Consider the following 18,859-nt stretch of genomic DNA (forward strand, 5'->3'; position numbering starts at 1 on the left):
GTATTCTTGCCTGGATAATTCCATGGACAGAGAAGCCTGGCAGGCTACAGTCCATGGGGTCATAAAGAGTCGGACACGACCCAGTGACTAACACTTTCACTTTTTTCACTTACTAAAGATGTGTGTACTTTAGGTTGAAAATTCAGAGTTTAATTCTGCCACACAGTATTTATCTTTGATTATAAAATAATTTACCTCGACATAGGATCACATTAAAAATGACTTTATTTTTAATACTTTGATTCTCATTCTTCCCTGGTGGCTCACATGGTAAAGAGTCTGCCTGCAATGCAGGAGACCTGAGTTTGATCCCTGGGTCAGGAAGATCTCCTGGAGAAGGAAATGGCTACCTACCCCAATATTCTTGCCTGGAGAATCCCATGGACAAAAGAGCCTGATGAGCCCCAGTCCATGGGGTTGCAAAGAGTCAGACATGACTGAGTGACTAACACTTCACTTCTCATTCTTAGATTTACAGAAATTTGACTCTAGTCACATTAAACCTGAAAAATGAAAAGATAAATCTTAGAAGTCATATATCCATTTTACATCTCAGTTTATGGCTCTCTTCACATGCCTTGCTCTCTCAGTTCAGGTTTCCAGGAAGCAGAATTCAGAGACTTCTGTGCAGGTGGTTTGTTGAGGGAGAGCTCTCAGAAGCAGCCTGGAAAGACAGCTGTAAGGGAGGAAGGAGTGTTTAAAGAGGCAGGTTCAGCAGAAGCCCCACCTCGTCCTGACCCAGGTGGGAGCTCTGGAGTATCAGTTTCACCTCAGAGTGCTACCCTCTGAAGAAAGGTGCCTGGGCTTTGGTACCCTGAGTTTACAGGTTATTGGCTGAAGTCTGCCCATGTTCCTACGGAGGCACTTCTGGCTGAGGGCAGATCTAGAGAGAGGGTGTAGCTGGTGAAGGGCTCAGGTGGGCACAGCAGTCTCTACTACACGCACCTGCACACCTTTTGACCTCATCTTACAGGCCTCATTTCTCTGCAGCCACATGGAGAGTCCTTACTTTGTGAACATCCTGGCTCATTCTGAGCTAATAGCATGGCATGTTCATGTCCCTCTGCAGAGAACAGTCTTATTTGCTCTTCTCTTCACTCAAGTGTTGGGCTTCCCTTGTGGCTCAGCTGGTAAAAAATCTGCCTGTGATGCAGGAGACCTGGGTTCGATCCCTGGATTGGGAAGGTCCCCTGGAGAAGGGAAACAATACCCACTCCAGTATTCTGGCCTGGAGAATTCCACGGACTGTATAGTCCATGGGGTTGTAAAATCTGACACGACTGAGCGACTTTTACTTTTCACTCAAGTGTTAGTTTAAATGTCATCTCCTTAGGCCTTCCATATCTGCTCTGTAGTAGCCCATCCAGTTCCCATTACTAGGACTTAGTCCTGTACACAGGGTTATAGGCACCATCATAACAGTGGCGCTAGTGGTAAAGAACCTGCCTGCCAATGCAGGAGCCACAAGAGACGTGGGTTCAATCCCTGGGTCAGGAAGATCCCCTGGAGAAGGAAATGGCAACCCACTCCAGTATTCTTGCATGGGAAAATCCCATGGACAGAGGAGCCTGGCAGGCTACAGTTCATGGGATTGGAAAAAGTCGGACACGACTGAAGCAACTTAGCATGTAATACTGATCGCAAGCCTGGATCATTTGATGAATTGTTCTTGTCTGTCTCCCTCTCGCGCATGTGAGACTGTGAGGTCATAGGTCATTGTCTGTCTTCCTCACCACTTATCCCCCGGGGCCTGGACTGTGGTCTAGCACATAGTTGGCTCTCAGGAAGTGTTTGTGGAGTGAAGGCATGAGTGAAGGGGGGGAACACTCCTGGCAGAGGGGACAAACACAAAATCTCCTGGCCTTTTCCAGAACAGTTAGTCATCTAAACCTCATGAAACTGCTGATATTCAACTTTTTTTCCCTCTAAAATAATAGTTTCATAGCCTCGGAATCTGATGTGGCTGGAGTATAGGTAGGCAGAAGAAGCAAAAGAGGGAAGTGGAGACCCTTCACAGACAGCTTTGCTTTTTGTTTCAACCCAGAAGATCTTTGAACGGGGAAATAAGATATGCATATTCATGATTTAGGAAGGTCACTTTGGCTACCTGAGGAGGACCAAGTGTAGGGGAATAAAGCTTAGGAGACAAGACAGTAATTTGGGTAAGAAGTTATGAGGTAAACACCTAAGGCAGTAGCAGGGGAGGAGGCGGGGGTGGCTGGAATAGAGGGTAAGAAAGAGGCTCCATGGAGCACACTTGGAAGCTGACTGGCCAAAGGGAAGAGCACCTCAAGTTCAGTGTGTGCATAAGGTGCATCTGTTTGCTCCTACAGAGCTTCAAAAGTGAAAGTCGCTCAGTTGTATCCGACTCTTTGCGACCCTGTATAGTCCATGGAACTCTCCAGGCCAGAACACTGGAGTGGGTATCATTTCCCTTCTCCAGGGAATCTTCCCAACCCAGGGATCAAACCCAGGTCTTCCACATTGCAGGCAGATTCTTTACCAGCTGAGCCACAAGGGAAGCCCAAGGATACTGGAATGGGTAGTCTATCCCTTCCAGCAGATCTTCCCGACCCAGGAATCGAACTGGAGTCTCCTGCACTGCAGGCTAATTCTTTACAAACTGAGCTATCAGGGAAGCCCACAGAGCTCTGAAGAGGTCAGGAAAGCATGTAGGTGGCACAGTCAGTGTCACAGAGATGGAGCTCAACCTCCTCATAACACACAATGTTTTAGAGTGCTTTTACATCCTTTTTTTTTTAATTTTTTTATGAAGAAACTGAAACTCAGTTTATTGGGCAAGATTAGACTATTAGTGTGCTTGAAACTCAGACACAAATTGGTCTTTAAAATATTTTCTTAATGAAAATAGATTTTATACAAAAAGTATTTTACAGTTTTTCAAGGTTTCTAAGGGGACTTCCCTGGTGGTCCACTGGTTAAGAATCCACCTGCAAATGTCGTGGACGCAGGTTCAATCCCTGATCAGGAAACGAAGATCCCACATGCAGTGGGACAACTAAGCCCATGTGCTGCAACAAGGATCCCACATGCTGCAATTAGCACCCGAAGCAGCAAATTGGTCTTTAAAACACTTTCTTAATGGAAATAGATTTTATACAGAAAGTATTTTACAGTTTTTCAATGTTTCTAAGAGTGAAAAGTATAAATCTTAGTATAGTTTTTAAAGTATAGTTTAAATTACAACCAAAATTTAACTGTGAACTTTGAAATATTTTTCTATTAGAAATCATTTGATATTAACTTTGTGTGTGTGTTTTTACAATTTAGCAATTATAAACTATTGCTCAGTGAGAATCACTCAACGGTAAAACTCTGTTCCAGTTATGAAGTGGATGCCAAGTTACTTTCTTTGATATATTTACCTGTTAAAGAGTCTTGTGATTATTATTCACTGGGTGACATTGTTGCGAATGGACACAGTCTTGATGGGAAAATTATTAATGTTCTTGCAGCTGTGAGGTCGGTAAGTTAAAACCCCAACAAAGCCCAGTTCAATTTGGTGGGGGAGTTCTAGCATAGTATTTGTGTTTGGAAAGTAGTAATCACTGAAGTAAAATTTTCTCTATATCTTGATCCATCCTCAGTTGAATTTAGAAAATTAAAGAAAGCAGCATTTTACCTGAGAATGAGTAGCAAAATAAAATTGTATTTGAATGTTAAATGCAGCACACAGTCATAAATGATTCACTAACTATATGAGAGCTTTTCATACTTCAGTTAAACAAAGGCATGAATAGAAAGAGTAAATTCATTGACTTGACGATCTCCAGGAAGTTCTTTTAAATAATGTATGTTGAATAAATCAAGGAATTAATTCAGTGCATGTTCTCAGAGCTGCCCTGAGATGGGGGACAGAGTGAGAAACCCAGGGTGCTGTGGTAGGGGCCCTGTGAGCTATGGGTGCTGGAAAGCAGGGCAGACTGTCTCACCACCTTCTGCATCCACACCTCCCTCTTAGCAATTACAGCAAGGTTTGAACTCCATTGGACAGACTAGAGTCACTTGACAGGGAGCAAATTTACACAAAATAAAGTACACAAATAAGAATAAAGGAGCAAGAACAACTCTTCAATATACAAAATGATGATAACCAAGGGGGGAAAAGGGAGGGAAATAGATTTAGATACTTGTAGTTACTCTTGTAAGTACTTGCTAATTGCATTTCCATGTTAAATAACTGCAAGAGTGTCAATCATCCCCAAAGACAGGCCAACAGAGGCACCACCCCAACCCAGCGCAGCACAGTGCCTGCCACACAGTGAGCACTTCGTGTCAGTCAGGAATGAGGAATAAACACCCTACATGACAGTCTTGACAATCGGAAAAATCCCTTTCTGGGCAACTTAGGTTCAATCTTACTTAAAGGCAGAATATGATCTCTGAATTTCTCTGAAATTCTATGTAATGCCATCGTATTACAATGTAGTAAGAATTTTCTAAAACTCAGTGTGAATATAAAACCTGCATGGGACTTCCCTGGTGGTCCAGTGGTTAAGACTCCACACTTTTTCAGGGGCCCAGGTTCAATCCCTGGTCAGAGAATTAGATCTCGCCACAATGAAGATTCCGCATGTTGCCACTAAGACCTGGTGCAACCAAATAAATTAAAACAAAAAAAAATAAAACCCTACAACAGCTTTTTCCATGTCCCACTTCCGGCCTCTACTCTTTGAGTCTGGTACCACCTTTCATAGGATTATATTATTTCCTTTTCATGCCTTTCTACTCCCATTTTGCTTCCATCCCTCTTATATTTCCTTTTCTTTACATTTTTATTTAACCTGTTCTTTCTTCTGTCTCACCTCTACTTAGGTTTCTTCCCTTTAAAGCTCCTTTTCATGTCGTTTCCTTGCTTGCTGTGACAGGCTGTTCTTTTCTCTGACTCTGTAAACCTTCTCCTCTGTGGGCAGCTGTGACTCTTTCTCCAGCCCCTTCCCGTGGAGCTCAGTCCTGACAATAGATCATGGAGGCAGTGCACAGTGGGCAGCTGACTGTCCATGTTTGAGCCGTTGCTATGTAGCCATCAGAGGTGCCTGCTGGTCCAATTGCGAACTCCCTGAGGGCACAGAGGGGCCCCTGAATTCACCTCCACCATGAATTCTCTTACACCACAGTGTGGACTGAATCAGACAGTATATCAACACACATTCCCATTATGATCCCTCATGTGGTTCTTCCAGCTGATCCCTAAGAAGGCAGGAATGTGGTTATTGATAACCTGTACCTGGGCCAGCAAGATGCCTGGACAGGCGAATCCATCCAATCACTGAGCTCCATGCGGGCCCTATGCCAAGCCATGGGGACACACAGACATTGAAAGGAATCTTATACCCTCAGTGAGTCCACACAGCTGTCACCCAGGGGCCTGTCATGGAGTGTTTGTTCTGACACGTTGAAAAGGCCCCACAGTCTTTGGAGCACATATGTCTGTGTCTCTCTTCAATCAATGTGTGTACCTTTCAACTTAAATATAGAGCCTGGTGGGCTGCCGTCTATGGGGTCGCACAGAGTCGGACACGACTGAAGCGACTTAGCAGCAGCAGCAGCAGAGGTACAAGATACTTTTAAATACATATTAGTGAGTCTCACTATTTTGATATTTCTAATTTGTTGTTTAAAAGGTAAACATATTTAAGTACCTCTACAGCTATAGGTGAAGAAGAGTAACTGTTTCCTTCCATTTCTAAGGTTGGGGAGCCAAAATACTTTACAACTTCAGACCAAAGAAAAGGCCAGAGGTGTGAAGTCAAACTCTATGATGAGACAGAGTCTTCTTTTGCAATGATATGGTAACTCCCCACATCTGTTCCAAACTGAAATCTGTGCTATTATCGTCAAGTCAGAACATTTTCATCTCATCAAGAGGTGATGGATGTCATATCAGGAGAGGAGTGATGATAGGAGGAAATGGTATTAAAAATAAAACCTTCCTCTTGTGTGTCCAGTCATTACAGTCTATGATTACCTTAAAATGAGATCTTCTGATGGCATGGGATTTCATAGATGGATTCTATAGTAACTTACTTACTATCATACTCTTTTGTAACAAATGATCATTTACTAAGTCCCATTGATAAAGAACAAGACAGACTTTCTGTGATCCATTGGGTGGTACTCTGGAGCAGGCCATGGGAAGATGGTGAAGAAGCAAGTTTTGTCACAGATTGGGTTCTGTGGGGCAGGGCTACACCCTGAAGCATACCAGGGAATACTATGGTGGTGTTTAGACTCAAGATTGAATTTGAAACAGGCCTTCAATCCATCAGGTTCCTCAAGCAGTTTATCCATTATGGGGATAATCCCTTAATGGCATGAAAGAGTGACTTCACAATTTTTAGACTTGTAGTTACTCAGTTATAACTAGTGTGGAGTGACCTGGGTGATAGGAAAAGAGGGAATGGAAAGAGCAGAAGTTGTTAGAGATGGATGTGCTGAAGGAATGCTTTCCATGGGTGTTAAATTTTCTGTGAAATAGGCAGAGTAGCCCTGAAAAATGCAGGAAAAACCAAAACCTTTCCTTGTGCCTTGGATCACATGGGGGATTATTAACCTCACCCATTAAGACATCCTTTTTCTGATAAATAACATGGTCACTGTCAGTGTTTTCTAATGTATTTGATTTTTGTCATTTCTTTTTTCACACATGCAGTTGGGATAGTGAATCTATTCTACTTGCACAGAGCTGGGTTCCACAAGAAACAGGTATCGCATACTTCAGTGATTGTGTTCAATATTTGTAATTTTTTATCCTCCAGTGTAATAATTTTAAAATGGCTTTTTCCCCAAACAGTAATATTTGCTGCAGATGTAAGGATAAGTTTTGACAAATTTCGGAACAGCATGACAGCAACTGTAATCTCAAAAACCATTATTACAACTAATCCAGGTAAAAAGCTATCTGAAAATTTTAATCCCTTTGGAAATGACTATATCATGTATTCCAATATTTGTATAGTGTGTTTAAGAATGAAAATAAAGCTTGGATTTCATTTGAGTTAAAAGTGAAAAGCTGCCTTATATGACTTTTAAAACTTACAGTAAACTGTATCTTTGATATATTTACAAAAGAAATGTGAAAAGCCAGACTCATTTGTAAAGCATTATCCCTTGTGTTAATTTTGAGAGATCAATGCCATTGATTGGATAACCTAAATTATTGACCATTTAAAAATAAATTTGATTTCAATGCATTCAAATAATTTAGTGCTGGAGCATGGAAAACATGTATGTAGTATCATCATGTGATACTTAGTTCATCACTGTGAGTGGTTGTGAAGTGGTTACAGCTTGTCCCAGTATGAAATGAGGGGAGTAGGACTAGGGAGAAGAGGGGGTACCCTGATTGCATCCTAAGGTTGCTTGTAGCCCAGAGAGAAAGGCCCACTCAGCACCCCAGGAGAGCACAGAGGTCCCAGGGATGAATAATCCTTCAAAAGTCTTCAGTTCAGTTCAGTCCAGTCGCTCAGTCATGTCCGACTCTTTGCGACCCCATGAATCGCAGCACACCAGGCCTCCCTGTCCATCACCAACTCCCAGAGTTCACTCAAACTCACGTCCATCGAGTCGGTGATGCCATCCAGCCATCTCATCCTCTGTCGTCCCCTTTTCCTCCTGCCCCCAATCCCTCCCAGCATCAGAGTCTTTTCCAATGAGGCAACTCTTCGCGTGAGGTGGCCAAAGTATTGGAGTTTCAGCTTTAGCATCATTCCTTCCAAAGAACACCCAGGGCTGATCTCCTTTAGAATGGACTGGTTGGATCTCCTTGCAGTCCAAGGGACTCGCAAGAGTCTTCTCCAACACCACAGTTCAAAAGCATCAATTCTTCGGCGCTCAGCTTTCTTCACAGTCCAACTCTCACATCCATACATGACCACAGGAAAAACCATAGCCTTGACTAGATGGACCTTTGTTGGCAAAGTAATGTCTCTGCTTTTGAATATGCTATCTAGGTTGGTCATAACTTTCCTTCGCGTCTTTTAATTTCATGGCTGCAATCACCATCTGCAGTGATTTTGGAGCCCCCAAAAATAAAGTCTGACACTGTCTCCACTGTTTCCCCATCTATTTCCCATGAAGTGATGGGACCAGATGCCATGATCTTCATTGAAAAGTCTTAAGAGAATATAAATGTAGCAAGTATCATTTTAGCTATGCGCTCGCTCTACTGATTGATGACAAAGCAGTAACAGTGACTGAGAGCTATAAAGCAATTTTATATCTTTGACCAAACCATTATCAGAATTGTTAGAAGTGAAATTACTATGAGATATGGTATAAAATAGCAAGACTGTGTTTTAATATCAGTAATTAGATCTTGCTCATCTACTGCAGAAATATTGTCTCCTTGAAAGCAGTATCATGGGAGGTGATATGGCACTCATTGATTTGTTCTTGTTGAACTCTCATCTACTACACATGTGCTGTGTGCTGAGCACCGTTCTGGGTCCAGTGACCAAACACAGGTATCTCTCCTGCTCATGGAGCTCACATCCTAGCAGTGGGGAAACAGAATGAACAATTAGGATAACACATGCAAATTTTGGAATTTGAAATGATTGAGAAGTAAAAGAGAACAGGGTTGGGAGGGTCCAGAATGCCATGGTGTGCGTAGGGCAGGTTGCTTGTTTACATAGAGTGGTCAGGTAGGCACAGTGAGAGGGTGACATCTGAGCGGGGTGAGGGGGTATACGGTGGCATTAACCATAGGAAAAGAGCACACCGGGCAGAGGAGCCAGCCAGTACAGAGGCTCTGCGGCCAGTGTGGCTGGAGCTGAAGGAGCAGGGCAGGAGGAGGGGCTGAGGTCAGAGAAGAAATGAAGGTGATCGGAAGGCTGTACAGGCTGCCTTCTACTCTGTGGGAAGGGGAGCCAGGCAGTGACATTATCTAAGTTCTAAGAGGATTGCAGTGACTTCTTTTACATTGGTGGTGACACAACCATGGTCTGTTCTTACCACAGGATGATACTGTCACTCTTCAATCCTTTTTTTTTTTCTTTTGAGAAGGGTACTATGGTTTCTTATTTTTAATAATATAATAATACTAATAGGCTATTTTTAGTGCTTTCAATAACATCAGTGACAGAGTTTCCATCCTCTAAGGGTAAATTTGGTCTGGGAAAATTTCTAAAAGACAGTTGGGATTGTTTGACGGAAAAGATTATTGAGCTTGATAATACTAATTGTCTCGAAACCTCAAGATTAAGTTAAAGAGACAGATTTGAAGGATATTGTGCATTTGGCTCTGAAAACAGATTCAGAGGGGAAATGTCAAAGTGTTTTGAGCAATGTCAACATAATTAGAATAAATGCCTTACTTATTATTAAGGAGACGAATACAAGGAAAATATGTATAAGGGTGTGTGAATTTCAATATGCTTTTAAAAATCAGTCTTATTTATTTCCTGGGTTACACATGCCACATAGAAATTAAGAACCTCTAAATGGTTTGGTGGTCAGATGTGGAAGGAAGAATTTCTGTCCCCCCACAGACAGTCTGGGATAGACCTGTTGTCTCTAGAGATCTTGACAGCAGTGCCACACCCCACCCTTCCTACCGGTTTATGCCCCAAGATTCTCGTTAATTTACAAATATTTAGTGAATTCCTTTTATTTACCAAGTAGTGAGGTAACTTAAACACTTTCTGGAACAAGGAAGTACCTGAGAGGATGGATGCTGAGATGGATGGAAGGATAGTCATTATATCAGACACTGGAAGTACAGAAATGAAAAGACAAACCCCCTGTCTGGGATTCTGGTCTAGTTCTGGGGAAGAAGCAACAGTGATAAGACTTGTGGTACAACAGGGTGAGGAGGAAGAAACCCTGACTCTGTCCAGGGGTGTCAGGGGGTCTGACATCGGCAGGATGGCTTGCAGAATGTTGGGGGAAGGCTGGAAGACAAGCAGATGTTGGAGGTTGGGGCTTGGGGTTGAAGGGTGTCAGAGTCAGACAGCGCCTTTTCAAAATCAGATTCATGCCTTCTGGCACATTTTCTGACTATCCCGGAGAACATTCGTGTCCCATTTGAAGAATAAGCTCTTCAAATAACCTTAACAATTTTTTTCTGATGAGAGAAGAAATACATACAAAATTCAGAAAATATATAAAAGCATAAAAAAGAAAACAATGATGAACTATAAATTCTTCATCTTATAAGAAATCATCATTTCTTTGATGATTTATTTGATGATTATATCATTCTTTGATGATTATATATTCTTCCAGATAATTTTGCTTATGTCTTTTTAAAATCAAAGGAAATGTATGAAATGTTTTGTAAACTGCTCCTTAAACTCATGATATATGCTGTACATCTCTCTGTGTTAATAGAGAACCCCATCACATTGTTAATGGCTTTGTAATATTCTATTTGTGTTATTCTTATATGTCTTCACTTTTTACCATTAAAAATAGTTTTGGATCATTCACAGTTATTTAAAAAGTGATCAGTTTGCAGTTTACTTATTATGCATTTCCAATTTAAGATACACCAGAAGCTAACATCCTTCTGAATTTTATAAGAGAAAATAAAGTAATGAATCCTCTGGATGATGAAATTGACAATTATTTGAAAGAATCCATGAATTGTAAGTAACTTTTAAATATTATTTGAATTTTTTAAAGGCCAGAATTTGGGTTTATAAAGTGACTTAGTAAAAGACACTGTATTCTCATTATGTAACTGCTATGTGTGTGCATGCTCAGTCACTTAGTCATGTCCAACTCTTTATGACCCCATGGACTGTAGTCCGCCAGTCTCCCCTGTCCATGGAATTTTCCAGGCAAGAATACTGGAGTGGGTTGTCATTTCCTCCTTCAGGGGATCTTTCTGACCTAGGGATTGGTAACTGCTATACTTCTACTTTAAAAAGGTAGTTTAAAACTTTTGGAGATTTATGTAACCTCTTGCCAATCTGATGAGAGTTAATGACTCTCTCCCTAAAAAAGCAGCTGTAGCCACATACAGAATTTTGTGCAAAATGTCATGTATTCACAGACCCCAGATTGAGGCTTGACTTTAAAAAGGATGCTGTTTGCTGCCATCTGTAGCTTATGCTTAGAATGGGGAAAAGCAGAGGGAGGGCTTAGATCCCCCTGTAACTTCATCCTAAGGGGTGAAATTCTTTCTCATAATCGAGGACACCCAATTCATCTCAGGAGAGTAACAATTCAGTTAATCGAGGAAAAAGTATTCTGCAATCACCTTAACTTGTGAAAGAAGAACTTTGTTATGCATTGCTGGAGGGTGTTTAACACTTCCTTTCTTCATCCTCTCGCTCTGTTTTCTCCTGTGCAGTGCAGCTTGTGGGGGTTCCCCAATCAGGGATTGAGCCCTGGCCCTTGGCAATGAAATCGCCAAGTCCTAACCACTGGACAACCAGGGAATTCCCAACACATTTCCTTTCAATAGCAATCACTAATAGAAAAAACAAAACAAAACTACTGGTTTATAATTATCTTTTTGCCTACAAGAAGGGATAAGCTTAAAGTTGTATTATTTATTAGAATTAAAATAAAGCTACTATTGTTACTTTGGAAGCATTTTTAAATGTCCAGTCGTACAAATGCCATTTCCGGACACTTCCAGGAAGCCCAAAAGTGTTCACTGGGCCTTGAGATGGATTTGCCACACTGTGTCTTAGTCCCTGCCTGTCTCTGAACCTGAAAACGGGGACAAGAACAACAGTGTCTACTCTTGTCTTCTACTCAGAGCCATCAGATTTGAGTGGAGAATATTTTCGTGATCAATGACTCATATCAAAGTAACCACAAAAGTGGTACTTAAGTTTCCCTTTCTTTTATTTCACTGTGGAAACTTTTTTTTTTCCACTGTGGAAACTTCTATCATTAAATTTGCTCAGAGGCAAAAATGAGTTGCAATATCTTTTAAAATGCTCATTATTCCCATAAAAAACTTATAGGGTGAAACTGATTAGATATTTCAGAATAAAACTATCACAATACTTTCTTTAAAGCTTTTGTTATTTTTAGTTAAAATAATGTTCAATATTTAAAAAGTAAACACAACACAGAATACAGCAAAAACCCAGAAATAAAGAGTTATTTGGGGAAAATCTTCCAATCCATTTTCCAGTGCATATGAACTGACAGCAGGATAAAGACATAAAAGTAAGATAAATAGATACACATAACTGGACCCTTTATTGAAGAAAATTAAATTTCACATCCCTTTCATGAATCACAGCCTTGTCGTGGGGAAGGGGCTTGCATAACTAAATCCTAAAGGAAATCAACCATGAGTATTCATTGGAAGGACTGATGCTGAAGCTCCAATAATTTGGCTGTCTGTGCTCATGTGAAGAGCTGACTCATTGGAAAAGACCCTGATACTGGGAAAGATTGAAGGCAAGAGGAGAAGGGGGCAGCAGAGGATGAGATGGTTAGATAGCATCACCGACTCAATGGACATGAATTTGAGCAAACTCTAGGAGTTAGTGAAGGACAGAGGAGCCTGGTGTATTGTAGTGCACGGGGTCACAAAGAGTCAGACATGACTTAGCGACTGAACAACAGCAACAAAATTTCATGTGCTTAACAGCAACAAAAGAAAAGAAAGTAGTAAAGCGCTGGAGAACTGGCAACTCCTGTTAAAAGCTTTCTTACTTAAGTAATGTTTGGACCTGTAAGATTCCTCTAAGATTAAGAAAAATAACAAATGACTAATAGATTAATAGTTCTTAGTTTTGTAAATTTTCTTAGAATAACTTTTAAGTTGAAGTATAACATATATGGGCTTCCCAGGTAGCGCTAAGTGTAAAGAACCTGCCTGTCAATGCAGGAGATGCAAAAGAAGCAGGTTCAGACCCTGGGCTGGGTAGATCCCCTGGAGGAGGGTGTGGCAGCTCACTCCGGTATTCTTGCCTGGAGAATCCCATGGACAGAGCAGCCTGGCAAGCTATAGTCCGTAGGGTCTCACAGAGTCAGGCACGACTGAAGTGACTTAGCATGCATGTACTTATCACAAAGAATGTGAACAGTAGACAAGAATGAGAGGACAGTACCATGCACCATTGCACAGAGTACGCACCTGTTAATTGCCAGTGCCCATAAGACCCCTCATGCCCGCCCAAATGTGATTCTGACTTATTGCACCATAGAAACCACAGATAAATTTAGCCTGTTTTGGAATTTTAACAGTGAAGTTGTATCATAGGACCTCACTCTTGTGTCTGATGTCCTTTGTTCAACATTAGGTCTGTGAGTGCCATCCACACTGCTGTGTGTAGTGTTGTTTTTCCTTGATGTATGCAATTCCATTATATGAATATATCACAATTTATTTCTCTATCTTATTGTTTCCTTCTACAAAATTTTTACTTTCTCTTTGAGTGTGACTTTAGGTGAACCTCTGTCTGTTTTTTCTGTTGTTGTTGTTGGATATACATGTTCCTAGTAGGAATACTGGAGAAGGCAATGGCACCCCATTCCAGTACTCTTGCCTGGAAAATCCCATGGACGGAGGAGCCTGGTGGGCTACAGTCCATGGGGTCGCTAAGAGTCAGACACGACTGAGCGACTTCCCTTTCACTTTTCACTTTCATGCGTTGGAGAAGGAAATGGCAACCCACTCCAGTGTTCTTGCCTGGAGAGTCCCAGGGATGGGGGAGCCTGATGGGTTGCCATCTATGGGGCTGCACAGAGTCATACACGACTGAAGCGACTTAACAGCAGCAGCAGCAGCAGCAGCAGTAGGAATATTGCTTTGTCATGCATGTCCACCTTTAAGTGATTCTGCTAAATGGTTTTCCAAAATGTCTGCACCGATTTATACTTCTCCCAGTAGTGTTCAGGAGTTTGAGCTGCTCTACATCCTCACCAATGTTTGTACGGTTAGTCTTTTAAATGGTGAATATTTAGTGGAATCCTACTGTTGTTAAATTTGCATTTACTTAATGATTAATAAGGCCAGTATGTTTATTGTCTCTCTTTATATTCTTTTTGTGAAGTGCTTTTTAAACTCTCTTCCAGGGACTTTTTCCCTGGCAGCCCAGTGGTTAGGAACTCGGTGCTTTCACTGTTGTGGCCCAGGTTCAGTCCCTGGTCAAGGAACTAAGATCTGACAAGCTGCATAGTGGGGCCAAAAATACATACATACATACATACATACAATCTCTTCTGCATTTAGAAAATTGAATTGACTTTTTTTAAATTGATTTTTAAGATTCCAATTTAGATATTTTGGTTATGAATCCTTTATCTTCTTATAAATTGCTAGCATCTGCCACTCTATGGCTTACCTTTTCATTCTTTTAATGGACTCTTCTGATGATTAGAAATTATTCATTTTAATAAAGACAAATTTCTCATTATTTTTCTATTTTGCTTATTTTTTAACTTTCATGTCCATTTATATAATAAGTTTTAATGTATCATATATAATAAATCTTTTCTATTACAGAACTTAAACTGCTACATATTTTCATTTGAGCTCTGTAGGTTTTCTATTTAGATATAATCCTTTAGAATTCTTAGAATATACTTAGAACTGTAATGACTTTTTCTTTTTTTTAGTAAATACAATAGTTGATGTTTATACAGTTGAACAATTAAAGGTAAAAGCTTTGAAGAATGAAGGAAAAGCTGAACCTTTCTATGGAATTCTTTACGCTTACATTTCTACACTGAACATTGATGACGAAACTACAAAAGTAGTTCGAAATAGATGGTAAGCAACCAAATTACTTTTAGAAATTCATTCTCATAAGAAATAAAAAACAATGATTGGTAATACATTTTAAACTATATGAAAGTTAAAGCTATTCTTTGACATAGTAGTGGTTATGTATTTAAAAGAAATGTATAAATAAATAACACATACTAAAGTTTCCTTAACAAACTGTTTAGACCCAAAGATTCTAATACTCTTTTAAAGTAAAATGTATTTCAATGTGTTTTAGCAATCCAAAAATAGATGATACTGCCAAAACCTTTTAACTGGGATGACAAACTATTGTTTTGTAATGAATTTGAGAATTGTTTTGGTGACATCCTATAGCAATAAAAATAATAGTATTTTAGTAACTTGTTTCATGATAATGAAATGAAATGAATGATGAATGTGATTTCCAACCTCTCCTAAGTCAGTTAGTATCTACTTACATAGAAAAGTAACCTCAAGTAGATTTAATTACCTTAGCTAAAAAATGCTTGGTAAAAAAAAAAAAAAGCTTGGTAAAAAAACTCTAAAATATTATTGTGAAACTCTCCCTGTAGATTTGTGATTGAAATTTTTATCGACATATTTCTAGATTCCTATGGCACTGTAAGAAATAATAAACTGTATACTTTGTCCAGTTTCCCCCAGTGGTCAAGGATGAAAGTGAAAGTCACTCACTTGTGTCCAACTCTTTGTGACTCCATAGACTATACAGTCCATGGTATTCTCCAGGCCAGAATACTGGAGTGGGTGCCCTTCTCCAGGGGATCTTCCCAACCCAGGGGTCGAACCCAGGTCTCCCCCATTGCAGGCGGATTCTTTACCAGCTGAGCCACCAGGGAAGCCTCCTCCAGGAATGGTAACATTTTGCAAATCTATAGTACCACATCACAGACAATAATGATCTTAATTAAGTTCACTGATCTTATTCAGTTTCCCCAGATTAACATGTATCGAGTGTGTGTGTGTGTGTGTGTTAAATTCCATGTAGTTTTATTGCATGTGTAAGTTTGTGTATCAACAGTCAAGAAATTGACTTATGGATTTCTAAAACATTGTGTGATTTGGTATTAAAGTTGAAAAACCTAATGTAAAGGCTGTTGTATAAGGCAGGTGCTTATTTTTTGAAAAATACTCTTTAAAAAGTTTTTGTAAGTTATCACCTCCCTTTTTTCCCCTTCATCTTTAATATTGATATCTGAGGAAAAGTGTCTAATATTTAATTTTAAAATGATCTGTGGCTTATAAGAAAGCAGTGTCTTTAGATCATTCCCTCTCCTTGAGACTTTGAATTAATCTTCCTATTCAAATTGGCTAAAGTAATGCCTGCTTCAGAAATATAGAATAGCATGTAATTTCCCTGGCTCAGACAGTATGGAATCCACCTGCAATGTGGGAGACCTGATTCAATCTCTGGGTTGGGAAGATCCCCTGGAAAAGGGAACGGCAACCCACTCCAGTATTCTTGCCTGGAGAATCCCTATGGACAGAGGAGCCTGGTGGGCTACAGTCCATGGGGACACAGCTGAGTGACTAAGCACAGCACAGCACATCCCTTAAAGAGAGGAGTGTGTCACTAGCAGTACTGGCAGCATTTAGGGTGTGAGCCTCTCCAGCCCTGGGTGATTCTGTGAATGTGCAGAGGACCTAGTACAAGACAAGTGAGCATTCACAGAACCTAAGCTTTCCAGGTGCAAGACATGATTCCTGCCCTCAAACTCTGAGCCAGGAGATAAGCAGACCTATCTGCAGTAACACCAAATAGGATGTGACAGGGTGTAAGTCCGTGCTAAAGTGTAAATTATACGTCTGCTCAGAGAAGGGAGGGGATGGGGCTGGGGTGCAGGAGAGGGAGGCCCCAGTGGGGAGGTGACCCTGGGCAAGAACCCCAGCTTTGGGGAAGGTAGGAGGCAGAACCTTGAAAGGACTGGCTGATCGCGGTTTCAGAAGCAGGAATACTGCAAGTGAGGTTGACCACATAGAGAGCGTGTTTGTTATCCTTTTGCATTGTGTCCTGTTATTTCCTGGGTCTATTTTGTGTCCTACTCAGGGCTGAGCACTCTGTAATTACTAACTCATGTGCTAACTTAGACTAAAAGTCTAAGTAATAGTTCTGCTAAAGATCAGAGCTGTCCCTTAGGGCCTTCACATTTTATCATTGTCTTTGTTTCTTTTCAGTTCTGTCTGTGGTTACATTGTAAATGAAGCATCCAGCACTTGTACAACTTGCAACAAAGATTCTTCGGGATTTAAATCGGTTTTTCTCAGCTTTGATATGCTAATCGACCTTACTGATCACACAGGTACCCTTCATTCCTGTAGTCTCACAGGAAGTGTGGCTGAGGAGACTTTGGGATGCACGGTAAATAATAATACTTAGAAATACTTCCAAATTGAATTCTCTTCCCAAAACATATAAGTTATTTTGGTGAACATTTGATAGAAATTAGTTCCTTAATAAAGAGGTCTGGGAAAAATCAATCTTGACTTAAACACACATTGTTTTAATGAATAAAGAATTACATGCTGTATATTAATATCCTAGCTAACATTAACTGTTAGGAATAACAGGAGAGGTCCTTGGTAACAGTGGAGAATATACATGACATTTTATATAGTCAGATAACAGTGGGCAAAAATGAAACCTTGGAGACACTGAGCAGGGTCCTCTGTGAGGAGGGCTTGGTGGTATTTCACCTACTCAGGTGCATAAAATCAGTCTGCCCTGGAGCACAGCAGCAGAGATTAACTTAAACGCTTGGTGTTTCGTTTGATACTTTCATTGTTAGAACCGGCTCTGAAATTTTACCATTGAACTTCAGTGGTGTCCACTTTGTCAAGAGCGGCTTTCTGTGCTGGCCTCTGGCTGGCTTCAGAGATTCAGTTTAGAGCCTGTCTGGCCTCATCTCCTCCATCAAGAGAGTTGAGCTGTAATTACTATGGATAAAATTTCATCTCTAGAGCAAATTTAAGTTTTACATTATTGTCAAAATGAGTTATCTATATATTCTTTGGAAATGTTTAATTTTTTTAATCCAGGTAGATGAGTTTCTTGCAATGACGGATGAACAGAAAACAGCATTAAAGTGGCAATTTCTTTTGGAAAGAAGCAAAATTTATTTAAAAGTTAGTGCACTTTATAATAATTCTATGTAAATAATATAGTATAATATAAATAATACTATTCTATATATTCAATTAATATGAAAACCCCAGAGTATGACCTAGTAAATTAGGGAATTTAGGGTTATTTTTAATAATGTTCAATTCCCAAATGTGCAGAAGGGTTTGGCTACCATAGAAACAGTGAAAATAATCAGGTTTTTTCATATAGCATAAAGAATTACAAGGCTTCCCTGGTGACTCAGGAGTAAAGAATCTGCCTGCAATTCAGGAGACAAAGGAGATGCAAGTGCTATCCCTGGGTTGGGAAGATCCCTTGGAGGAGGGCATGGCAACCCACTCTAGTATTCTTGCCTGGAGAATCCCATGGACAGAGGAGCCTGGCAGGTTACAGTCCATGGGGTCACAAAGAGTTGGACACAACTGAAGTGACTAAGTGGACACGCACACACAAGAATTACAAATGACACAAAAGAAAAAGACCAGCAAAGAAAATATCCATTAATGTTAACATCAAGGCTAGACACTGGGCTTTAGAGTCAGAGCTGGGTGTCCCTGCCCCCATGGGCAGTGATCCTCACTTCAGTGAGTCGTATTCAACAGCATAGTTACATGCTTATGTGCTGGGGTGATAGAGACTCCATTTGAATCCCAGTTCCACCATTCTTCAGCCCATGTGACCTTGGGGAGGTTAATTCTCTAAGCCCCTAATCTGCTGTGATCCTACAAATCTGACCAGAGCAGATTCCCGTAGCAATAGCAACACTTCAGTGTTGGAAGGGCACAGGATCTTAGTGTTAAAGATGTAAAAAAGGCAGTGGGATAAACTCCCTTTATTTTGCAAATGAGGAAAATAGGACAAGAAATGTTGCTTCTTGCCCGAAGTCACTGGTGAGATAGGGCTACCATTTATATTATTCCAGATGTTTTCTCTTCACACTCTAAAACATTTTCAAGCTCTTAAATGAGTTATACCTGTCAATATTTATTGTACTAGAACTTAACATTGAGGAAAACTTTAAATGTATTCACGAG

At 40.4% G+C, this 18,859-nt stretch overlaps 1 protein-coding gene across 2 annotated transcripts in view; it reads left to right on the top strand.

Annotated features, from left to right (window-relative positions):
- Positions 1 to 18,859, top strand: part of MEIOB (meiosis specific with OB-fold) — a 35,783-nt gene that overhangs the window by 15,030 nt on the left and 1,894 nt on the right. Inside the window, exons 6-13 of one of the 2 annotated variants that reach the window (XM_086376471.1) lie at positions 3,292 to 3,487; positions 5,713 to 5,813; positions 6,674 to 6,726; positions 6,815 to 6,910; positions 10,509 to 10,610; positions 14,557 to 14,710; positions 16,880 to 17,063; positions 17,741 to 17,827. In XM_086376471.1, the coding sequence (XP_086232597.1) occupies positions 3,292 to 3,487; positions 5,713 to 5,813; positions 6,674 to 6,726; positions 6,815 to 6,910; positions 10,509 to 10,610; positions 14,557 to 14,710; positions 16,880 to 17,063; positions 17,741 to 17,827 (973 nt within the window). The remainder of the gene's footprint in view (positions 1 to 3,291; positions 3,488 to 5,712; positions 5,814 to 6,673; positions 6,727 to 6,814; positions 6,911 to 10,508; positions 10,611 to 14,556; positions 14,711 to 16,879; positions 17,064 to 17,740; positions 17,828 to 18,859) is intronic. The other variant, XM_086376472.1, reaches the window with a different exon arrangement.

Source organism: Bos grunniens, chromosome 25 (genome assembly GCF_055505025.1).
Source record: "Bos grunniens cultivar Pamir isolate PY7600 chromosome 25, Bosgru_T2T1.0, whole genome shotgun sequence".
In the NCBI taxonomy this organism is placed as follows: Eukaryota; Metazoa; Chordata; class Mammalia; order Artiodactyla; family Bovidae; genus Bos; species Bos grunniens.